Below are 25,977 nucleotides of genomic sequence, written 5' to 3' on the forward strand. Positions count from 1 at the left end.
TTAGTCAAGTTGTCTAAGAAAAAGTTCCTTCAAAAAATCAATTATTAACTTAGAATATGTTTTGAATTCTCACTTATGAAATTCATCACCTTAGACATCATCAAGATTAGATTACCTTGACAGTGAAGGTACTCCAATGCAATCCTTACCTCTGTAGGATAAAATTCAAAATCATCAATGACTTCAAGTCGGTTGGAAATTTGAAATAAAACTTAGCAACAATTCACAGGCAAAATAAGACCATGATAGATTGAGAAAAAAAAAAATATGTCAGCAATATAATGTATCTATTTGCTTGCACAAAAAATTCTTTTCATGTGTTCTAACATATGTACAAGGAATTTATCAAAACAATTTATTGCAACCTATAATATAATACTAATAAAAATCTTCTTGAATAATTTTTAGGCTCAATTTAAATCATGATCAAGCTCAAAACATGACTATGTAATTTTGCCTATTAGGATTACCATAAGCAATAATTTTCTACAGAGGTTTTTGATGAAAGAGTGAATATAGGCAAGCATTTTTGTTTTTTTGTAAGTAGCAGGTGCCTTTTGGAACTTATTGGCACCAAAAAATTCTTTCTCTGAATAAGAGCAACCCCATTACCAATAATAATTCCCTTTATGTTGGTTTCAAGAACCACAGCTATTGCTTTTACTCCTCCAGACTAATGTGAAGCCTCAAAGTTCTTATTCCTCACCATGTCAATTGAGCCTTTTCATATCAACACTGAGAATGTAAACAGGTTTTTCATTCAAGGAACGCTCATTGAAAGGCTACACAATAATGGAATTGGTCAATTGGTGTTGTATATATGCAAGGGCAGTTGTAAATCAATAGACCATCTTTGGTTCATTTTTTAGTAAATCATGATTTTTGGTCCTTTGTTTTGTTGCTTTTAGGGTACATTGGTTGATGTCAAGAAGGTGATAGATGTCCATTCTTGCTTGAAGGCACACATACAACATATAAATATCATCATCTGGTTGGTAGTTCCTCACTACCTTATGTGGACAATCTGGTGGGATTGGAATACTTGAACATATATATACATGTTGTACTATGATTTTTTTTGGAGTTATTGTACATTTTTAGACCCTTTAAAACACAATTGGATTAACCTAGTTAATTAGCTAAGTGATTATTTAGTCCAAATTTCAAATCTAGGTTAACACATAATCATGTAATCATATCAATGTAAAGTGTGGAATATAAAGAACACAAAGATATGATGACACAGGAAACCACACCGGTAAAAACCTGAGGAGGATTTAACCTAGCTATCCTTAAGGTAAACTTGAATCTACTATGAAAGAATCGAAATTTTACAATAGCAACTTAGACTACTAACATCCTATTGCTACCCACCAGTAGAAAACTTACTGACACAACCACGTGACAGCTCCGAGACCACGGACTCCTTCTTCCTTGGATTCTCCAGCAAGTACAAGCACTCCTGCTTGTGTATCTTTAAGCTTTTATTGTAGCAACTGAATGATCATCAATCTCTTAATGAAATATCCTTATTGATAATCCTAAGCATGTGTGAAGGCAACCACCTCTCAGATCTCACAAGAGATTCACACACACAGCAAATAGAGCCACCTCAAAAATGTGGTTAGGGTTTCCCTTTTATACCTAGGGTAAAACATAAAACCCTACACATCATATGGGCTTAAGGCTGAGTTGGAAATTCTGCAGAAAAAACATTCTGCCTGACTTTCGATTGGTCGAGCCTAATTCTCGATCGATCAAGCCAGACCGAATTGCACAATGAATTCTGCAACAGCTCGATTCCAACTTTACATAAAACACATACTTTGAGCAAGTCTAAACAAGACTATAAAACCTGTTTTAGTCATGGTTTGCCAACAATACAAATTAGAGTTCTAATACATTAGTTCCTAAGTACTTAGAACCTAACAGTTATTTACATTTATGATTGTAAATCTTTATGAGGCTCTACATTTTAACGCTACTCTTCTATACCAAACTTGTTTTATACTTATTAAAAAATTGTGTTTGATTATTCACTTCATTGGGTTGACAGTGTTCCTAGATTATTTTTCTGTTCAAATCCAGAATCAGTATGCTATTGTTCTTTGTACCAAATGTCTTCTCCTTTGCCTATCAGAAACAATGGATGGGCGTTGAAGTCATGGGTTTAATATGATATGTGTAAATGATTAGGACGTACCAATCAAAACAACAATGTGAAGGCTGAATATTGTTTCTAAAGCAAGGAGGAATGGGGAAACTAAGAAAGGGAGCTCTAGGTTTAGATGGCTGGAAAAATGCCAAGACACCCCTAAACTTTGGACCAGTGGCCAATACACCTAAACTTTTATTTTATCCAATTTACTCCTTAAACTTTACACACTTGCCAAATTGAGCCATCCCTTAAGTTTTCCATTTAAATCACAAATGTCACTCATACGATCATACCAAAGCCAAACCAATGGAGAAGGAGAGAAACAGAAAGGAGAGAGAGGCTGCTTCATTGGAACTACCCTCTTCCTCCCACAAATTCAAGTGGACGTTGTCACAACGACAGCCCCAACACTCACTGGCAATCAATGTCTTCAATCTTGGACCATAACACGTGTGTAGCTGTGAAAGGATCTCCATCAAAAATATATGGTCATTGGCCACCCGATCATAGTCACTACCGTTGCTGAACCTCATCACCACCATAAGTCTCCTAAACTATTTCTTCTAATGACGCGCTACTGAATTTCTAGCAGAGGACACCATCTCAAATTCCATCACTAGACCAAGCCTTGCCGTTGTTCCAAACCTTGGTCCTATGTTATTGATCTCTGCCTTGTTGGTCCTAGTGCTCTCCATTGGGTGGGTCTAGTCTCTTTGTTGTTGCTTGATGTATTGCGTTGACTTGGTTGTTGCTAATGGTTTAATTTCAATCCTTTCTTTGAGTTTTCTGAGTAGGATGGGATTTGATAGAGTGGTTGGTGTTATTGGTTGTATTTGTTGTTTGGGTATTTCTTTGGTGAGGAGGAAGGGAATTTTCTGTGTTTTGGTTTTTGCTTGTAGGAAGTTGATGGTGAGTTTCCTTCTTGAGAATTCTTCTCTGTATTTGTTGAGAAATTCTAGTTGTTTCTTTGGGTTTTCTAGTTATAGAGGCTATAAGTGGGTCTTTGATGAGTGAGAATGGAGGATAGGGGGTGTATTGACCATTAGTCCATTAGTCCAAAATTTAAGCCTCAGAGTTACATTGTTTAGGAAGAGTCAACAAGATGCTTGGTGTGGGCCTTTATACTTATCCTATCCTTGATCCTGTTATAAAAATAGACTATAAGGAATGTTGATAATCATTTACTTCTAAAATTTGATGAAAAATAGAGAGGGTCACGGTATAGATAAAGTAAATGAACTTTAGTCTGATCCTTTTCCAATATTTTGCTAGGAATATTTGAGCTTCATAAAACAACATTTTTTCTACTATGCTATTCTTTGCTTTGAGTCATCTAGATACTTACACTATTGTAAAACTTGATCCGAAATAAAATTGGGTCATAAAATTACCATAATCTTCTTGAAGTTCAAAAGCGAAGAAGGAACTACAAAATTTGATTTTGGTAATCTTACAACTTCTTAATGATGGGTATTGATTTTTTGAAGAGAAATGAAATTTCAAATCAGTAAGGGAATTTGACAGTACTAATTTAACTCCTAACAACTTGTTTGCCCAAGTGAGTCCACATTAGTTGGACTTTTTAATGTGGACCTGATTTCAAGATTATTGATGGGCCCTTGGTCCACTTGGTCTTGTTTGAAAGTACTAAGCATCGGGCTTGTTTGAAATTGAATTCACCCAATTTTTGTTGTAACGGATTAGTCTATGGGCCCTTGGTCCACTTGGTCTTAGAGTAATTTCATCCCTGTTTATTGGGCTACGCTGAGTCAGTTCTGGGCAAAAATGGCCCATTAGCATTAATTTTTGAAATATTTAGCAACAGAGCACTGTTTCGGAAATAATTAGGGAAATACCACTTTTTCCGAAAACGCCGTTATAGGGCCCGAAAACGTCACTATAGGGCTTAAAAAATGCCACTATAGGGCCCCTTGAACCTGTTATGGGGACTTATAAAAAAAAATTTGCAGGAAAACGCCGCTATAGGGCCCAAAAACGTCACTATAGGGCTTAAAAACGCCACTATAGGGCCCCTTGAAACTGTTATGGGACTTACAAAAAATTTTGCAGGAAAACGCCGCTATAGGGCCCAAAAACGTCACTATAGGGATTAAAAACGCCACTATAGGGCCCCTTGAACCTGTTATGGGACTTATAAAAAAAATTTTCAGGAAAACGCCGCTATAGGCCCGAAAAAGTGGTAGATTACTATATAGTTCAGAAACAGTGTTTCTGAGCAAATTATTTCCAAAATTGATGGTAATGGGCCATTTTTGCCGTCAGTTCTGAACACAACTGCTGTATCGCCTCTGGGTTTCTTAGCCCACCATAAGGATAAATAATATTTGACCAATCACGTCCACTATGGCCGAACACCGCCCTCGTTGCATAGTGGTTTTTTTTTTTTTTTTTTTGGGAGATGAATAGTGGTTGCATGGTGGTTGTTAGGCTGGTTTGTTTAGTCCTTCGATATTGACTAAAAAATAAGTAACAATGAATAAAAAGTGAAACAAGATAAAGAAGATTGAAAAAAAAGGATTAAAAAGACACAGATAAAGATTTAGCAAAAAACAAAACAAAACAGATTAAGTATGAGTGCAACATTTGTATGTGTTTTTTGGAAGACTGCAAGAAAGGAATACAACTAGAAATGTTTTAGTTTGGGATTTATGTCCCACAATAGGTTCAAATAAAAAACAAATAAAAGGTTAGAAGCTCAATCTCTCTTGGGAAAGAGACCAATCTATTAAATTTAAACTATACTGTTTTGTTTACTATATGTGTGTGTATATATATATATTGAGAACCAAGTTTTTTTTTATAATCTAATTGTCATAATATGTGGAGAATGCGAATTCAAAACTGTGGCATTCTTCATAAAGAAAAAACTAGTCAATATTGCTAAGTTATAAAGAACTTGATCTATTTTGTATACTTATTCATTACTAGAAGCTCATTTGAGGATAAAAAGAAAAAAGGAAAATCACTACAAACAATTTTAAAAAAATTAGCTTTATTTGAAGATATAAAGAAATTTTTATTTGAGATTAGAGGGATCATAAGCTAGTTTATTTTGATAGTTTAAAGACATACTCTTCCTTATAAATTTCGCTAGTATTTTCAAAAGTTTGACATTTTTGTAAGTGTTAATGTTGTAAGTCTTGTCTTCTCACTCTCTCTTTTCTCGTCTCCCCGCCAGCAGGAAATGAACCTGAGATTATCCTTTTGATAAATACACCGTACTAGCTACTACACAGTAACCATCAAACAAATTAAAAACCATAAGCAACCCATTCAAAAAAAGTTCTCTCACGGAAAAACCCAGGAAAACAACAAAAGCTTGAACATTACTGGTACGTGGAAAGTGGAATGCCCTTAATTAAACTTTAATTAAACACTTTAATTGAGTTTTATACCTTCATGGGGTAAGGAAACCAAATGTCAATGACATCTCCAGCATTACTGAATCATTAACTAGTAAACAATGATGGGGTGAATTGTTCAAATAACAAAATAAATATATGCACATATAGCAACAATTTCAACATATTAATTATACTGGGTGGAGATTTTATTTATTTATTTAATTTTTTCGCTGATGGCACCGGTTCTGTTGTCGCTGAATTTGTTGTGACGATTGAAACTATTAAAACATGATTTATTGCTGTAATAATGCGCAATATTAGAATACATAATCTCTGTTTTTCTCTCTAGGTAAAGCCTTGAATCAGTTAACATATCATATAGTTGCTCTTGTCTCTGCCTCTATCCACTGTTTTGTATCTCTTCTGTAGCTTTCTATTCCTCAACACTCATTCATATTTCTAGGTACTCATACGAATCTTCTTCTTCTTCAACTTTATATTTTGTTGGGTTGCTCTACTCGATCTGTCCCTGGATCTCACTAAAACATTGCACGGTTTTATGCATTGAACTAAAGATAACCATATATGCAATCCTTTTTGGGATTTATCGGAACTGCTTAAAGCTCTTGTAAGTACTTCAAACCCTTTTCGTTTCAGTTTTTTGATTGGTTGCATTACGATTTGTTGTTCTTGTTTTATACTTGATTGATGAATAGCAATATGCCTTGATGATTAGGAACTCGGAGGAAAGAGGGGAGAAGAAGAAAGTTAAAAGCAACTTCTTCTTTGTGTCGAAATTTCAGGTACATTAATTAGTGTGGATGAAATGGTTGTAAAAATGTCTGAATGGGCTTTCTTGTGTGTTTTTGTTATCTGTTTGTGCTTTCTCTTGGACTTGCATGTTTTAATTTTCGAACATACACCTTTGAGCTTGGTTGCTTTAAATCTGGCCGATATTGTGTTATTTCTTTGTGGGAGAATACACTGCATAAACATGGAATTAAACTGAAAAATTAAGTTTTAAACACTGAATTGCCCTTAACTGACCTTTCATTTTGAGGTGAGCCAAACGCTATCAAAATTTTAATTTGACAACCTCTACAATTTGTGTTGCCAATAAATTCAAGGGGCGCAGGTGACAAATAAGTATATACAGCTTGAATTTAGAACTAGTATACTTGAGTTTAATCATTGCTAGCAGTAATGAGATAAAAATAATATTAGTTTATATTTTGGCACCTTAAAGATGTGTATGTATGCATTTGCTCAAATTCTACCAATATTGTTATGTTTGTCTCTCTCTTTTTTTTTCTTTTCTTTTTTTGAGAATCATGTCTATGAGTTTTTATTAATAATTCAACTATTGTCCTTTCGGATTTGTTATTGTTTCTTGGTGAAATTCTTATTCTATGGTTTTGTTATACTTTTGAAGAAGAAATTTACATCTGACATAAATAATTTCCGGCATAGACGTCCTTTGGGTTTGTAGTTAATCATTAGTATATAATGATTAATATTCTTTTGTACCTTGTTGATATGCTTATGGCAACTACTACTAGGTATGGGAAAGTTAAATTAAGTATTTCATTGTTTGATGTTTTAAAGCAAAAGAAATTCTACTCACTAAATTAATTTTCGTTCTCTAACTTGGAAAATTTGTTTAAATTACCTTTTTGAATACTGCATTTAAACACAGGAATATTCCAAGTACCATTCTTTTTTTTTTTTTATCAAACCTTGATAATTTATTTAGCATTGCATTTAAACACTGCTGTTAGTTTGCTACAGAACGAAAATGTGTCTAATTTAAAACTGTTAAATTGAACAACCATATAAAGCTTAGAATCTGGTTTTTGATATTGTGCTATAAATGGATGTGTTGCAGCAATAATCATAAAAACTGATTCAATGTTCTGGATAGAAATCAAGGAGTGTATCTATCTACCTACTCGAATAATCACTAGGCTCTCAAAGTGTGAATTTTCTTGAATGTCTTCTGGTTTCTTGGGGGTCCATTTCATGTCTTTGGTAAATATCTTAAACCTTTCAGCTTGGTGTTGCTTGTCTTTTAAAACCATTACTTAAATTGTTTGCATGTACTTATCGCTTATATTTTTGAACTACTTATGCTCTAGTGAATGGAATGGCTACTCATTAAAAAGGGACCTAACTATGCTCCACAAAGAAAGAAATTTGCACTGAGAATACAAGGGAGGTTAGTGTTAAGAGGCTTTTAGTTTCACTAACTGTAAGGATTGCCAACTACTGCTCATGTTGGTTGGAAGAGGAAGATGGAGGCAAGTGATGAGGAGTGGCATTTGTTGGCAAAAACAAAGGGGGAAAAGATGTTAATTGGGTATCATATGATTGGGAGACTCAGATTAGAGAGGCGTTAAGATGTTTATAAATGACTATACCGTTAAGCAAGGTTAATATATATAACCTCTGACATATTAACGAGATACACAAAATATGATATGTACCTTCCTTCTTATATTAGTATTTGTAAAACTAAGGTTGTTATTTTGTCATAGTGTGGAAATATACTTCACTTCTTCTAACTATTTGCTATAGATTCGTCTCTTATTAACATTTAACCAGAGAGGATTTGGATCCAAGCCATTACTCATGCCACTTTGTGTTAGTATTCGTAGTTTAACTTCTATAAAAATAAGAGGTCCTTAATTTAACACATTAATAGATTTGGATATAAAACCCAAGTCAAGGTAAAGTTCAAGGCGAAAATGGCCAAATGGCCATCAGATTCTAACTATTTAGTTAATAGACCCATTTTGAAACTATATAGCATATTAGCAATTCGAGTTTGAGAGACTCGATTTTGGAATCCAAAATCGAGTCTCTCAGACTCGATTTACAAACAAATTTTTTTTTTAAAAACTTTGAGCCTCACCTCACCGGATCGGATCAGATCACAGAGGGAGAAAGAGTCAGATCAGATCAGGGAGAGGGAGACTAGATCAGAGAGAGGGAGACCAGATCAGAGGCCGCACGACCTGGGCAGCGCGACGCCGTGGCCAGGCCGTCGCGCGAGCCCCAGGTCTCGTGCGACCTGGCCGCGCGCCCCCTGGCCGCGCGCGAGCCTGGCCGCGCGCGAGCTGGCCGCGCGCGAGCCTGGCCGCGCGAGTCAGGCCGCCAGGCTCGCGCGCGGCCAGGTCGCACGAGACCTGGGGCTCGCGCGCGGCCAGGTCGCACGAGACCTGGGGCTCGCGCGACGGCCTGGCTCGCGCGACATCGCGCTGCCCAGGTCGCGCGACCCAGGTCGTGCGGCCTCTGATCTGGTCTCCCTCTCTCTGATCTAGTCTCCCTCTCCCTGATCTGATCTGACTCTTTCTCCCTCTGTGATCTGATCCGATCCGGTGAGGTGAGGCTCAAAGTTTTTAAAAAAAAAAAATTTGTTTGTAAATCGAGTCTGAGAGACTCGATTTTGGATTCCAAAATCGAGACTCTCAAACTCGAATTGCTAATATGCTATATAGTTTCAAAATGGGTCTATTAACTAAATAGTTAGAATCTGATGGCCATTTGGCCATTTTCGCCTAAAGTTCAAACTAAAACCCTGGTCTAACGAGTTAAAAGTAGCCAAACCAAATGAAAGCCTAATTTCTCGTCTACCACTTGGAAACACAAGCGGGCCAAAACAGTGTTCATTACTCCCTTGACATCAGCATTGTACCCTAACAATCAACATGTCATTTGCAGGGAGGAGCTATATATTGACTAGGGACAAAGGCCCCCCCTAAATTTAAATATATATATATATATATATTATTTTATTAATAAGTACTAATTTTAGCAATTTTATTAAATAAAATTACACTTTTCCCTTCTTAACAATACCATCAATTCTTTTAAGAGTAATGTTATAGCCACAAATTTTTTCACAACATTTTTACAAACTATTAAGGTAGCAAATTCTTGCTGATTCGCACACTTGCATCACTTTTTACTTACCAATAACCACTTACCATGTTAGCAATTTGTAAAACTTTTGTAGTTTTGCATTTTCCACATTTTAAAGGACATAAAAAATTAATAGATTAAATCTAAAACAAAATATATAAACTCAACAACAAAAAATACTAATAATAAAACTAAAAAAAAATTAAAAATTAAGCCTAATCAACCTATTTTATCCAAAACAAACAACTTGGTCATTTAAAAAGTTTTAAACAAAAATCCTTAGTGGTAAAGTAGTAAAGTCAAAAGTCAGAGTTGCTGCACATAGCGAGTAGCAGGACTACCCTCCTAACTCCAAGTTCTAGCTCCGTCCTAATCATTTGTCCTCATTCCCTGTTACAGTATCTGTTAACCGTATCATAACATACAAACACATATGCACATAAATAAATAAAGAAAAAGAAAGGTTTTGTGAAAAGAAGAATCTTAGTTGAGAAAAGAAAAAATAAAAATAAAAAAAGAGAAGGGAAAAGACGAAGAACAAAGAAAAAAAAAGTGGGTAAGTCGAAATAGAGAGGAAATCGTGTCCTCCTTTGCTTTCTTTTAAGTTTGAAAATAAATGAATCTTATTTTTTTAGGGTATTTTTATTTATCTATCTTACCATTTTCATTTTACGAATATGTAATTTTAACAGACCAACAATCCTAAGATTATGTTTCCAATACGAAAGTCATGTAAAGATGCAGCGCTAAGGGAAGCTCAGTAAGGAATGGAGTTAAAGGTTATTGAACACTTGATCAACAAGAATCAAATACAATAATCTAAATCTGACAGAAAAGTTGCTTAACAGAACTTCAAAAATAAAAGAAAAAGAAAAATTGAGACAGAGTATTACATATCACACATCTCATTGAAATTTTACCAAACAAATGCCAAATAACAAAAAAAATTGCAACACTTAGTGACTCAGATTTTGGAAATGACGAAGCTAGTGCTTCCTAATATGATACTGGAATCAAATTGTCAACAAGGCCCTTAATTTTAAGGCCCTATTTTGTAACAGTGTTTAAACAACGAAAACTGATGTTTAAACACCACAACACGTATTTCCACACACTTTTTATCTATACGTATTTTTGCAAAATTCAAATAAAGTTAATAAAAATCTTTTACGAAATGGGCCTATGGCATTGATAGATTTGGACACAACCTGATTGAAACTACGAACATGATGAAACCATTTTTCTCATTTTAAAAAATAATAATAACAAATTAGCATATTCATACGGGCAGTGATTTACTTCACTCTTTACAACCTATAAATTACCATTGTACACCAATGTAGCAATATCTTAATATTATAATATGCAAACACTCAACAGCAAATACCTTTAGGCCTGTTTGGATAAGTTGTTTCAAAAGGTGCATTTTAAAAACTAGCGTTTTTAAAACGTGCTTTTTGAAAACTTCATTTTAAAAACTACAGATAAGTGTTTGGTAAAAATGTGAAAATATGTGTTTTCTATTTTTAAAGCCATATTAAGCATTTGGATAAACTGTTTTAAAAATAGCTGTTTTGAGTGTAAATTTCAAAAAAGGACTTAACTATTTTTTGAAGGTTATATTGTCATTTTTCCTGTGATCAGTGTTTTTTTTTTTTTTTATTGAAAATATGTAGTTAAGCTTCACAATTGCATTAATAATAACAACAATAATGATGTTTTCGTTGTTAAAATTCATGGAGAGAAGTTTATCAAATTTAAAATATTGAAAATAACTCATCAAGAAAAAGATATTAAAATGATTAGGAAAATAATTATATTAAAATGTTAACTGCCAACAATATCAATACTAGACAATCCATTATAATAATAAAAATGTTCTTATCCAAAAAATTAAAAACCAAAACACCAAAACAAAAATAATAAAAATATTGTTTACAACCCACAAATGGATCAAGCTATTTTGTCATGAACAAATTTCATCTCCTCATCTTGTATATTTTCAACGTTTGCCTGTCTACTACTACCTTCTCCACTACTATTGCTTCTTGGTCTGTCCAATTCATGTTCATCCCAATTGAATCCCTCATCTTCCCTATCATGTTTTCTAATAAAATTATGCAAAACACAAGTAGCAACTATAATGTTTCTTTGGTGCTTAATGTCATAAGGTGGTATTTGCTTCAAAATTTTCCATTTATTCTTCCACACTCCAAAAGTTTGCTCAATTGCACTTCTAAGTGATGAGTGAACATAATTAAACCTCTCTTCTATGTGATTCCCTCAACCAGCTCGTCGAAAATCTGAAAGATGATACCACTGTCCCTTATAAGGTGGCAAATATCCTTTCCTTAAGGGGTATCCAGCATCAACTAAATAATATTTTCCTAGTAAAAGAAAAAAAAAATGTAAGATGTACATAAATAATATCCTTCATACATATTTAATATATAAAAATATTATATACCTGGTGGTGGTTTTGGAAAGTTGACAGATTGTCGACGGATAGCATCTAAGAAAATTCGTATATCATGTACTGCACCCTTCCATCCAACCATAACAAATGTGAAAAGTAAATCAAAATCACATGCTACCATCACATTAAAAGATGTCACACCCTTTTTATTATAATATGGAGCTTTCTTGTCGTCTCCAACAAAAACTTGAATATGTGTACCATCAATTGCACCAATGTAGTCCTAAAATAGAATATAAATTTCAGTTACTTAGGAAATAATTCTAACAAATATTAGAAACAAATTAGAATGTATGAAATGAATACCTGAAAGTGTGGCATGTACAATGGATTCTTCTGTATATGTCTTGGAACTACACTAAATGTAGGGTCAGAAGGCTTGAGGATATCCATTGGCATTATATTAAGGCATTTCAGAACTCTATGAAAATGTCTGCGTATAGTCTCACCAGAATGTTGGAATCTTTCTTGAACCATCCTATAACAAGCTCCTTGTCCAAGTATCATTATACATATACCTACAGACTCTTCAAGCCTAATATGCCTTGTGTGCTAAAGTCCATATGTATGTTGTAAAACATTACACAATTGAAGGAAAACATGTGGCTTCATTCTAAACATTTCGTAACATTTCGTTTCATTACTCGTCAAACAATCCATCAACCACATATAGCCAGTTTGTTCAGAATCTCTACAAGGTTGTTTATCCATATATTTCATATAATATGTCACTGCAACATGACATCCAGCAATAGCAAGATCATATAATTCCTCATCATCATATTCATCATTTTCCACATCAGAGGAATGATCTTCATCACTATTATCAATATAATCATTGTAATCCATAAGAATAAAACCTAAAATATTATAACAATAAATTAGATAAATCACAATAAAGAAAATGATTAAACATTTAAAAAATAATAACTGAATAAATCAAAATAAGTATCTATCACACAACAAAAGCCCACAAAAGTAGCTACCTAATGGTCATGACTGCCTATAGTTAGTCTATGACAAAAACCCCCCTAGGTAGACTCAAAGACAACTTATCTTAAGAGCACCTTACCGTGGATGTGTTCTTAAGTAATAAGTACTCTAGGAGCACCTTACAGTATTTCATACATACTATACATAGAACAATACCACTTAGAACTATACACAGAACAATACCAATGAAATAGAACTACTCAAAGGCAAATTTCCTTTCTCTTTACCCCGTGATAATGTAATTAACACTTTAATAGTAGAATTTTCAACGTGGTGGTTATGGTGGGGTTTTATAGACAAATTTTTGATCAATAAAGGGTCACCAATTATTCAGCAAAAAAAAGGGTCACCAATTTGTCTTTAGTTTTGTCCCATTTTTTCCAAACTAATTGGACCCCACGTCTTACTTAGTTTCCTCGACACAATAAAAAGGGTTATTAGAGCCTCAGTTCTTGGCACTCTCACTCTCAAGTAGCTTTCTCACCACTTTATACTTCAGCCTTCCCCAGTAAAGTACTATACAGCTCTGCTTCGAGATGTCTCTGGGAAGAGGCAGTGCAAGTCAAGCCATGGTCATGCTGGTTGTGTTTTTGTGCCTACTTGTTCACTTTGAACACGTTCATGTAGCAACTAAAGCAACCTTTTGAAGCACCTTAACATTCCAAACATACTTCCAAGGAAGTTCGCAGCAAACCTTTACAAATGGCTGAACATCAGACCTGCCACTGTGGTTAAGTCTCCAAACATCTCATCCCCTTTGCCAGAAGGACTATTGTATAGAGCAGCTAAAAAAACGAATCTACTAGCTCTAATTTCCAATCTTAAAAAGCATGAATAAAAGATTCTACCAATACATCATTGTGCTCTACAATTAAGAACAAATCAGGAAGATGTTCCTTTAATGAAACCTCTATGTCTATCAATGGATGGATTACAAGTATTTATAGTCAATTCTTACAATGGCATTCATGCGATTTCCAGTCCTCTAAGTAGGGGCCAAACGCACTCCTGATGCAATATTTTTAAATGATTGAGTTAAAAACCCTTAAATAAAAAAAGTAAAAAAAAAAAAAAAATTGTAGAAAGGTAAAGGGCGAACAAGTGAAGTTTTTGTGATAGAAATGAAATTTATTGCACCGGGATGTCAATTCTTACCCATTAAATAAACTAGCTTGTAACCCCATGCATATGCATGGATATACTTAAAAGATACACATTAAGATGCATAGTATAATAATCTTACATATATAATTTGGGACAAAACTTAGGTAAAGTATCTTAAGTGTTATTCCTTAGGTTCCCCTCTTAAAATTCAATCACAGAGCAAGAGACCAATTCCTTGGTCTAATAGAAGAGAAGGCTTAGCAAATATTAAGGAGAGGCTAGATCAGTGCTTATGTGATTAGGAATGGCAATCTCTCTTCCCTAAGGCCGGAGTCAGGCATATATGTAATGCAATCTCTTACCGCAACCCAATTTTGCAAGACACTCACTTGGAGCCTGAAAATGCTCTCCGCCCCTTTCGTTTTGAAGCAATGCAGACTAAGGCAAAAGAAAGTAGATTGGTTGTTAAGCATGCTTGGCAAGTTTAGGTGGAGGGTTCTCATGGTTTCAAGCTTGTTAAAAAATTAGCAATAACTTGCCACGACTTGAAGTACTGGAATAAGAACTTTTTTGGGAATACAAGGGAGAAAATCAAATGCGTCTAAGCCAAAATTTCTGAGGTTCAACAATCTGCCCCCAATAGGGAAAATTTGGAGCTAGAGGCTTCTCTTAGCCTAGAGTTAGATGGCTGGTTGGCCAAGGAAGATATGAAATGGAACCAAAAGTCTAGAGAGTTATGGGTCAAGGAAGGAGATAGGAATACCAGGTTTTTTTATCTTTCCACAATCATCAGAAGGTGCAGGAATTGTATTTCTGAGATTAAGTTGGATGATGGTTCTTGGATTAACTCTAGGGAGGAGATCCAGAATTATTTCATTGATAACTTTAAGGCTTTGTATCAAACTAGCTTTCCTCCCATTCCTGATGACCTTAGTAATCTAATTGAGCCTTGTGTCTCTAATCAGGAAAATGAGAGCTAGTGTAGAATCCCATCTAGGGAGGAAATCAAAAAAGTGGTGTTTAGTATGAAGTCTTTTAAAGCTCCTAGCCCTGACGGTTTTCCAGCCCTATTTTATAAGCACCATTGGGATGCGGTTGGTGATCAAGTTGTGTTAGCAACCCAAAGGCTTTTCGAAATGGTTGGCTCTTAAAAGATTTCAACAAGACCTTCATCTCTCTCATCCCAAAGAAGAATGGGGCCTACAATTTCAACTAATTCTGTTCTATTAGGCTTTGTAATGTCTGTTACAAGGTGATCTCAAAAATAATTGTTGGCAGGTTAAGGCCATTACTAAATAGGATGGTGGATCCGGTTCAAGTTGCTTTTGTTCCTAATAGGTGGATTAATGAGATTGTGGTTCTTGCCCATGAGATTATTCACAGTTTTAAACATACTGGGAAGAAAAAAGGCTTCTTGGGAATTAAGCTGAATTTCCAAAAAGCTTATGACAAAATGGAATGGAGGTATTTGATCACAGTCCTTAAAACTTTTGGATTCAGCAAAAATTTCACTAATCTTATTTACCAATGCTTATCATCGGTGCAATTCACTTTGTTGTTGAATGGGGGTCAATGCCCAAGCTTTAACCTTTCACATGGCCTTCGTCAGGGAGATCCTTTATTTCCCTACCTGTTTATCCTTGGCAGTGAAGTTTTGATGAGAATTATCAACAAAGAAGTGGCTGATGGCAATATATCAGAAGTGAAAGTCTCAAGTACGACTCCTCCTATTTCTAAACTTTGCTATGCGAATGATGTTATCTTATTTTGTAAAGCTAAAGCATCTGAACTAGTTTCTCTTAAAGGTTTCCTGGAAAAGTATTGCTCCTGGTCTGGTCAGAAAATTAGTGTAGAGAAATCTGGTTTTTTCTCTTCCAAAGGTGTCAGTCATCAATTCCTCAATCAAGTAAGGTGTACCGGGGGGCTTTGTTCTCTCCCTCAACACTCTACCTATGTTGGGGTCCCCCTATTTTTGTCTAGAAGCAGAAGTCAAGATTTCAGATTGGTGAAAGAAAGGTTAGAGAACAAGCTCAGCAGTTGGAAGGGCAAAAATTTATCTTGGTCCAAGAGGGCAACCCTTATTAAATCGGTGGCTCAAGCCATTCCAGTTTACACCATGACAGCCTCTCAATTCCCAAAAAGTCTTTGTGAGCAGCTGGATGCTACTGTCCGTAGGTTCTGGTGGAGCCCCAAATCAAAGTCCAGTTCTTATTGGACTCCAATTTCTTGGTTGGCATTATGCTGACCCCAAAAGGAGGGAGGCTTGGGTTTTAGGAAATTTTGAGATTTCAACCAAGCTCTCCTCTCCAAACTTGCTTAGTGGGTGTTATCTGGGAAAGATTGTCTTTGCATTGAGGTTCTGAGAGCTAAGTACAAAGTTCACCACAATTGGCTTAATCAAGCTCCCCATAGTAATGCTTCCCCTGTTTGGAAAAGTCTTGTTGGCACTAAAGACCTATTATCTGAAGCTTGTTTATTGGTGGGTAATGGTGAGTCCATTAGAACTTGGTCAGACCCGTGGGTCCCAAATCTGCCAAGTTTCATCCCATCTCCCAAGGTTGGTGTAAATCCAGATTTTGTTTTGATTGTTTCTCAACTATTGAATCAAGATCGCAGTGGTTGGGATATTGCTAAACTTTGGCATTTCTTTGAGGATTCAGTGGTGGACATTATTATGCAAGTACCTTTACCCTCTTTCCCTAGTGCTAATTTTTTGTCTTGGACCCTCACAAATTCAGGGAAATTTACAATCAAATCTGCTTACTGGTTGGGCAGAATTTCTTCCCCTCCTTTGATGATGGACCTCTCCCAGGGCCAAGTGTGGAAGTCTAGGCTGCATGAAAGGCTGAAAATGCACTTATGGAGAATTGCTGCAAATGTTCTACCTACTGAAGATGTAATTAGTTAATTTGCCAATGTTAAGGTTAGGTGTCCTCTTTGTAACTTTTCTGATGAATCGTCTCTCCACATATTTGCTCTTTGCCCTATTGCTAAGTCTCTTTGGTTTAACAGTCAATGGGGTGTGAGAACTAACTCTCTTGACCTTGCCTCCATTCATGACCTCATTAATTTTCTCTTCTCTCCTCCTTTTGCCGAGGAGCTTACTGTGAGCCAAAGGGAAGACTTCTTACTTTTTGGAGCTATTTTATGTCATGTTATCTAGAAGCAGAGAAATCTTTCTCTTTTTGAAGGTGTAGCTGTAAAGGTTGAGGAGCTATCCTCTAGAATCTCTAAACTATTTCTTGAGCACAAGTCTGCTAGGCCCTTTGTCTTAAGCCAGGCCACCTTGGCTCCTTCACATCAGTGGACCCCTCCCTCCATTTCTTCAATCAAGATTAATGTTGATGCTGCTGTAGGCCCTCATTGTTCTTCCATTGCATCTGTTGCCAAAGACTGGAGAGGGGAGTTGGTTTTTGCGTGTTCTAAGAGAACGAATACTATCTTCCCTCTTCAGGCAGAAGCTGAAGCTATTAAATGGGCACTAACCTTGGCAACAAACTTGGAGTTTGAGGAGATTATCATAGAATCAGACTCCCAAGTTTGTTCCAATCTTCTTTCTGATTTGGAAGCTGCCCCCCCCCCCCCCTTGGAGAATCAAGTCCATTTGTAATGACTCTCGAATACTCTTGGCTTCTTCTCCTAAGGTTTATGTTTGTTGGGTGCCCAGATTGTGCAATATGGCTCCTCATTCTCTAGCAAAGTGGTCTTTAGCTTGTATTTTTTTGGTTCTTTTGATGTTAGTAATAGCCCCCCTTCTTTTATTTCTGTTATTTCTGTTATTCAGGGTGAGGCTTGTTTGCCTATGTAGTTTGTTTTCTCTCTTAATAAAATTTCTGGTTCATCAAAAAAAAAAAATTTGGGTACCCAATTAAAACCCAATAAACATTAACGTTAATTGGGTTTAATTGAGTTAATACCCATTTAACCCAATTAATAATTTGGTGGGTTCGGGTCTCATTTAAGTGGGTGGGTTTGGGTGGGCAAATGGGTTTGGATTGATTTTGCCACCCCTAGATGTGAAGTGGCATGCTGTATCAGTTAACAGAAACAAAGGAGCAAAACAGATGGCAACATATACATACTCTAATAAGAACACATGTGGCAAAGGGAACTTCATCCCATTCTTAGCAATACCTTGTAAGACACATTTATTATCAATAAAAATTTTTCTACTGTTTATCATTAAACCTTTTTCTAAGATTTCCCTTGCATGTTTCTATGTTGTTATAGTGAGCTATAAAAAAAAAACTATATGATTTATTGAATAGTGATTAAATATTTAGAGAAATATACTATATTAGTTACGATTGCATTATAATTCTCTTTTTTAGCTCACATTAAAAGAAAATACTTGTGATGTCTATACTTTGGAGCTCAAAATAGGTGAGAAACATAAGAATATTATATTTGATTCAGGAACAATTTTGTTTCATTTAGTAGGTTTTGCACTTTTGGGTTTCTAATAAATTTTTCAACCTTTTATATTCAACAATTCAGTCCTCAAGTTCAGTCCACCATTATAATAAAGTTTTGAACAGCCTCACATTTCTCACTTTTCTTTAGTTTGAGCTGTGAAAGAAGTAGCCATGGAAGCTCTTGGAGCTAGCTCCATTGTATTTTTTTTCACAACCAAAATACATAAACCCACTCCCAAACTTAACCACCACCACAGCCAAAATCCAAAAAACTCACACCCAAAAATCAATCACCGCCACCACTACAACCAAAATCCACAAAATCATACCCAAAATCAACCACCACCACCAAACCCACAAAGATGGAGAGATAGAGAAAAGAAGAGAGAGAGAGAGAGAGAAAAAAAAAGAACCAGTGAGAGAGAGAGAGAGAAGAAAGGAACATTGAAAAAATATATTAAAAATAAAATAAAAGAGGGAAAGAGAGGAGAAGCCCAGAGAAAAAAAGAAAAAAGAAAAAAGTGAGAAGAAATGAACAAGAGAAAAAGTGAAAAAAAAATGATAATAGAATAAAAAAATATTATTTGTTATTTTTTTAAATGAATTGTTAATCATTACCCTAAGAGTATCCATTACCATTTCTTAATTTTAAAAAGCAAAACTTCATCCAGCATAAGATAGTTGATTAGGACTAAAAACAATCCAAGTGATAATATGTTTGTAAATAAATCTAGCTATTAATATTCTCGCACTTGGTTCCAATAAATGCTTGTCTATATTATTTTATTTACTAAACAAGTCAAACCTAAGTCCAAATTTAAACTCAACAATTGAACAAGTCAAATTCAAAAATAATAAAATTCAGCAAAAAAAAAAAAATCAAAAATAATAAAATATTCGTGAACAAACTCATGAGTATGAGTTTTAGTATATATAATATTATATATACATATATAATTATATATTTATATAGACTTGAAATTGGATTATGTAAGTGTGTAAGTAAGTTTATAAGATATCAATTATTATTTGTAATTTATTAATGATATAAATAGTCTATTTCATAGAGTGTGTGCGTGTGTGTATATAATTTTTACAAATTTAAATTTGGGAAATATAATTTTTAAAATTTCATACAAAAAATCATTTCTATCTAATTAACTTAATTGATATAATTTCAGTTATAATTTAGTTATTAATTATTAGTATAGATTTGCAGGGGTAAACAAATTTATTGGGAAAGAATAAATTAGCCAAGTAACTCTTGAACAAACTTAAACTTGTTTGACCAAAATAAAAAAATATATATAATTAAGCTTGAATATGTAAATCTAGATTGGTAATTAGCTGATCTGTCTAATGTTAGAAATAAAATTAAATGAACCAATCTCAAAAGCTTGCTCTTATGAGGTACAATTAAGGTAAGTTTATTTAATTTTTATATATAATTGATGTGAAAATTTAGATTTTAAATTAAATTTGAAGTGAATCCATCTTTGCTTTTAAAGTTTAAGTTATTGAGTAATTCTATTGTCATGTCAAAACTGCAATAGTACTCTTGATAAATTAAATTTTATATATTGTTCTACATTTTAAAAGTTTATTTTATTTTAAACATACTAGGATTTTATACTATAAAAAGGGAAAATATTGATGGATTAAATTTAAATTTACAACTATATATATATATATATATATATATATATAATACTCGAATTGACAAATTACTGAATAAAAAATAATTGATATTTATTTCCAAATGCATTTATCAATCGATTAAGTAATGGAAATGTGACTTTACAATTGATTAACCATTTGTTGTCCTCAGGGATTGGAACGGCGCCTGAAGAATGTTCCTGAGGCTCTCGACAAAGTCTTCGATGCAATTATCCGAGAACATGAACAAGTTGACATTGGGCAACAAGGTCATCATAGGGACTTTGTGGACACATTACTTTCCTTGATGAACCAACCCATGATGAGCAAATTTACACAATTGACCGAGAGAGTATAAAGGCTATCATGTTGGACATGTTTGCGGGCGCATCAGACACTTCAAGTGCTGCAATTGAGTGGAGCCTCTCTGAGCTCTTGAGGCATCCACGAGAAACATCTACAAGATGAGCTAAGAAGTGTTATTGGAATGAATGGAATGGTGGAGGAAACAGATTTGGAAAAGTTACCACACTTGGATATAGTGATAAGAGAGAGTTTTAGACTACATCCTACTGCAATATTTCTAATCCCACATCAATCCATGAAGGACATTGAGATTAATGGATATTACATACCTACGGGAACAGTCATTTTAACAAATTCTTGGAAAATTGGACGAGATCCTAATGTGTGGTCCAATAACATGGAAGAATTTTACCCTAAAAGGTTCATAAATAATAATATAAATATGAAGGGACGTGCAGACTGCAGAGGCAGCTTGATGCATTGAGGAGCCTAAGGCGAAAAATGAATTGAGGCCTTTTATATATTTAAAAATGACTTTAAAAAAAAAAATCTAAATATTACTTAAACTCTATTCTCTTGTTAGATGCAAAATTACTAATTAATATGAACCACTTAGAAATTTTTTTTTGAGAATGGCTATAGACGTAAAAAATTTGACAAAAATTTTCATACCTGTTGATGTGGCAGATTAATAATAGTAAGTAAAAAAATGATGTTAGTAATAGACCTAAACGAGAATTAGTAAAAATTTTCCAACTCAATTGTTGTGAAAAATCTTGTGAAATTTTGTGTAATTGCTCTTTTTTTTTTAGAAGTGCTAAATTCATAACATTTTCACAATAAATTCTAGGTGTTAAATTGTTACTAATTTCAATTTGAACCCACCATTGAAATTATTTTTTTAACCACCAATAACATCCTGCTACTTAGAATTTATTGTAAAAAATATTGTGAATATAGAATTTCTTTTTCGTAAAAAAAAATACTATTTTATTTATTGGTTAATATTTGGGCTGAATTAATAATATTAAAATAAAAGAAATAGCTCTATTGGTTAAAATTAGGGGGCCTTTTTTTATCCGGGGGCCTTAGGTGACTGCCTCTCTTGCTTATATGTTGGAGTCGGCTATGGGGACGTGACTTCCAGTTTCTCCCATTTGGATCTGGTCGAAAGAGAGTGTCCTGGAATGCTATTAGGCATTATAAATGTCAAATATATTGTAGCCCAGTTAGTGCATTGCTTTCATTGGGAGCTACCTAATGGCATGTTGCCTAATGACCTGGACATGGAGGAGAACGATGGGTTAACAATGCCAAGAGCCAATCCCTTGCTCGCTATACCAATTTATTGCCTACTTGATTAAAATGATAAGAGAACTAATATCTTATTTTGTAACTTACTCCTATTTGGTGTGTTTTAATGGGGTTTTAGTCTTTGTTTTTCTAGAAGGGGTTGTGGATGATTTATTTGAAGATTTGAAGGTGGTGCCACATTACATCACATCACTTTGGCTATTAATTGGCTTTTTTATATTTCAATATAATTTCAATAAGTTAAATAATATTGATCTTTTATATTTCATTATCAATTAAATAATATATTATTTCTTGTTCTATATTATAATTTTTTATTAAATCCAACATTCTTACACGTTAATATGACTAATTGTGATTGGGTTGTATTTCTATAAATTCTTTTTTTTCTTTCGAAAATGTGAAAGCTACTATCAAAAAATTACAAAACAATGTGGCAATGAATATGATTGGTGGCACTTCAACAAAATAATAAATGTGAATTTGAATTACTTATATATTGTGATTAGTAACTGTGGGGCGCAAATGATTTATGGGCCAGGCCCATCTACCCAGGGAGAGTCCAAAGGCCCAAGCCGAGGAGGATTATGGCCCAAGTTCAACGGAATAGCCTTTGGGTACCGCCGAGGGTAGTTCAGTCCTCGGCAGACCCACAGTACCCCCAAAGGGAAGGGTAAAAACGGTATAGGACTGGAACATGGAAGAAAGATCTAAAATATCCAGGGAAAGCTGCTGTTATTGTCATTTAATGTTCTGAACCCGACAGGGCCGCATTCTTTGGCTCTTACAACCACCCCCAACGACTTTGGGGGATGGACTGATGGGATAAGTATCAGCCATGTAAAGATTGACCCTACACGTGGATGAAGGATAATGAACACAGGCGAGTATAAAAGGAAAACTAAGTAACTTTGGGAAGGGGCTGGGAAAAAATGGCCAAAAACGAGAGCCTCCCAGCCCACCTCCAGGAGAAGTACTCTAGGGGTGACGATCGTTTAACCTTGTATGAACGCCATGAAAAACCCATCGCCTATCGATCAAGGCCTAGCCTTTCAAACCCACGCTCTACAAATGATATTGTTAGGGCCGTTTTACGTGCGAACCCGACACTGTTACGGTCCGCCACGAATCGTGACCCTACAATTGGCGCCGTCTGTGGGGAAGGCTTGCGTGTTGGCGCAGGTGGTAGGTTGAAACAGTTCCTCTGTTATTTCTAACCGTTGGTTATAGAGTTCAGGTATAAAATCTCACTAGGGGCTACGTTTCTTGACGAGGGGCTTGGCTGAGGAGCTAATTCCCCTAAAAGCTAAAGCTCCTCGTAAAGAACTTGGTAACGTTAACCGTATAGATAAACTCAAGGGGCTTGGCTGAGTAGCTAACTCTCCTAAAGCTAAAGGCCAGCCAAGGCCCCGTGCAAAGAGAAAACTAGGTTTTGGACAGAACCAAGGCATTGTATGGTCCACGGACTCAAGCCTCTGGGGAAACCAACCACCTGGATGATGGAAAACTAGGTTTTGGACAGAACCAAGGCATTGTATGGTCCACGGACTCAAGCCTCTGGGGAAACCAACTACTTGGATGATGGAAAACTAGGTTTTGGACAGAACCAAGGCATTGTATGGTCCACGGACTCAAGCCTTGCTGGGAGAAACCAACTACTTGGATGATGGAAAACTAGGTTTTTGGACAGACACCATTGGGTCATCAAAACCAACTACTTGGATGATGGAAAACTAGGTTTTGGACAGAACCAAGGCATTGTATGGTCTCAGGCCTCTGGGGAAACCAACTACTTGGATGATGGAAAACTAGGTTTTGGACAGAACCAAGGCATTGTATGGTCCACGGACTCAGGCCTCTGGGGAAACCAACTACTTGGATGATGGAAAACTAGGTTTTGGACAGAACCAAGGCATTGTATAGTCCTCGGACTCAAGCCTCTGGGGAAACCAACTACTTGGATGATGGAAAACTAGGTTTTGGACAGAACCAAGGCATTGCATTCGGACTCAAAAACCAACTAATGAAAACTATTAAAAAAAAAAAAAAAAAAAAAAAAAAAAAAAAAAAAAAACTATGGCACGTAAACCTCAAAATCCATCCGAGGAGGATTCCTAGTTCACAAATAGGTTAATACCTCGAATGCACGGATTCCACGGTCTGCCCTCGGGTCCTTAGTGTCAAAGGGGTTGATTCGGTACGACGCAATTCATTACCCAAAAGCACAATCAAAGTCCCTCGCTACTTGGCTACCCTTTCAGACGAATTATTTAGAAATTATCGTTCTCGGACATTGGTCTAGCATGCATCGCGTAGTACTCAGCGCTTATCCCGGTTAGTTCCAAGAATTTAATTTATTGAAAGTTACCATTGTTATACTTGATAATATTTGTGAGTTTAAATTAGTAGGAACCTGTGTTAAAGCATTTTTTCTGCCTGGAATATCCTTAAGGGCAAGCTTGCATTTAATATTCATGCGTAAAGTAGTTGTTACGGAGAAGAAAGATATGTATGGAGAAATAGACACATATTTTATTAAGACAAAGGAACAGTACAGTGTACAATGAAAAGCTGAAACAAGCTTACACTAAAGCTGACTATATAAGTAAAGGAAAATACAAGCGAGTGGAGATAAGACCGTGGGGACAGCTCAGAGGAGAGGTTGGCTACTGCGCCAAGTTATTGTCTAAGGAAACTATTCTTCGACACTTCTGCATGCCCATAACTCAGGCAGCCAAAGAACCTGACCTCAGGCTAACACCATCTACAAAAAAGGTGCTAGGAGCTTGAGGTTGGGAAGCCCCCACAAAAATTTGCCTGCTACAAGGCAGACAGTGCTGATAGTGGAAATTCCTTCTTTGGACATACCGAAAAACTGGCATGACCAGAACCTGCTTCGGATTTTGACTAAAAGAGGGAAAAAGACCCTCTCCCCTATGACGAAAGGGAATGCTCCCTTGAACTTGCACCTCCTTGGCCCGTACCTCCCTACTCTGAGTCTCGGGGGGACATGACGCCTTTGTGGCGGAGGGAGCTCCTTTTTCCCAAGCCCTGCCTCAAGCATGATGAACTAAGGGAGGAATCTGAAGGATTTGTGTGTGGATAGAGCAACTTTCTCTCCTATTTATGTTAAAAGATAAGGTGGTGGCATTTAATTCACGCAGCGTCTCAAGGAACGCTACAGACAAAACGTCTCTGGCACGATTTCCAATGTCTTCTGCAGCCCTGAAGATAAAGGAGTCTCGAGAAGGCGCACCTCGAACACCGGGACGCCCGAAAAATACCGCGTGACCTAAAATTACGAAAATACCCCCTAATTTGTGGGCCCAATAGATTCGCGGCCCAAGCCCGATTCAACACAGGGGCCCAGGGACAGAACCAAGGCATTGCATGGTCCTCGGACTCAAGCCTATGGGGGAACCAAATACAAAAAATAAAAGTTACAAGTGTCGGACAGTACCAAGGCCGTGTATGGTCCTCGGACCCAAGCCAATGGAGAAACCAAACACTTAGATAAGAAAAGGTTTGAATTTAGTAAGATGGGTTACTTGATAAAAACGTCAAGTCACTTCGTCCACGGCTTAAACACCATAGAAGGTTAAGGCCAATAAGGGTGTAAGGAAGGTGGTGGAACGCCCCAGCATTCAGTCGTATACGAGGGCTATTCATTTGGCAGGTGATATGTCCTCGGATGGTTATTTCTCACACGGCATCAAGCCTTCGGTTCTCTCCTCGGCTAGTTCCAGGTAAGTACTATTTTTTACGGGTCGGCCTTATTGTGCTAAGCACTTCTATCAAAGTTATGGCGATATCTATTTATTATCAAGTATTTTGGTTTTAGTCGCCATTGATTTAGATGCTATATCATTGTGCCGAGCAGTGCTTGCAAATTTATGAAAACGTAAAGACATAATATGCGAAATAAGGTAGACAACAATCTTTATTAATATGAAAAATTGCTACAACATACAAAAAGGGGCTCAAACGAGTCTATACAAAATGTGAACTGCCTAAGCAACCATTACATCTGTAGTACAGAAAAGTAAACTGTCAAGCGTCTTTTAAACTCGTCTTCAAAGTTTCTCCAATCTCCGCCTCATTGCTGCTCATACTAAGAGAGGGACTCACTTTAAAAAAGAAAATGAATGAAGAAGAAGGAAATAGTAAGGAAGAAATCAATGACGAAGATGGAGGGGATGAATAAAGAAGATGGAAGACATGAGTAAAGAAGGAGGAGAAGAGGAGAGAAGAAATGAAAAGAAAGAAAAG

At 35.8% G+C, this 25,977-nt stretch overlaps 1 protein-coding gene and 1 long non-coding RNA gene across 3 annotated transcripts; both read left to right on the top strand.

The window, feature by feature from the left end:
* The first annotated feature begins 5,635 nt into the window (after positions 1-5,635).
* LOC115965715 lies at positions 5,636-8,056 on the top strand. Of its 2 annotated transcripts, XR_004086143.1 has the most exons (4): positions 5,636-6,151; positions 6,260-6,326; positions 7,409-7,551; positions 7,659-8,056. It is a non-coding gene; the product is annotated as an uncharacterized LOC115965715 (long non-coding RNA). The 2 variants fall into 2 exon arrangements; XR_004086144.1 differs by lacking the exon at positions 7,659-8,056 and having other exon boundaries at positions 7,409-7,646.
* Positions 8,057-15,317: 7,261 nt separating this feature from the next.
* Positions 15,318-20,446, top strand: LOC115964552. The gene is made up of 4 exons (XM_031083840.1): positions 15,318-16,184; positions 16,338-16,913; positions 17,181-17,555; positions 20,261-20,446. The coding sequence occupies exons 1-4, from the start codon at positions 15,318-15,320 to the stop codon at positions 20,444-20,446; spliced, it is 2,004 nt and encodes a 667-aa protein (XP_030939700.1).
* Positions 20,447-25,977: the final 5,531 nt, after the last annotated feature.

The sequence above is a fragment of the Quercus lobata genome, chromosome 10, assembly GCF_001633185.2.
Source record: "Quercus lobata isolate SW786 chromosome 10, ValleyOak3.0 Primary Assembly, whole genome shotgun sequence".
Classification (NCBI taxonomy): Eukaryota; Viridiplantae; Streptophyta; class Magnoliopsida; order Fagales; family Fagaceae; genus Quercus; species Quercus lobata.

Bases quoted from the DNA above. Each gene is read 5' to 3' on its own strand.
- LOC115964552 (XM_031083840.1), top strand. From the start codon at position 15,318: ATGGTGGATCCGGTTCAAGTTGCTTTTGTTCCTAATAGGTGGATTAAT. The intron at 16,185-16,337 runs GTCCGTAGGTTC...AAACTTGCTTAG, and splicing joins GTGAGCAGCTGGATGCTACT to TGGGTGTTATCTGGGAAAGA. The intron at 17,556-20,260 runs GTTTGTTCCAAT...TGTTGTCCTCAG, and splicing joins TCATAGAATCAGACTCCCAA to GGATTGGAACGGCGCCTGAA.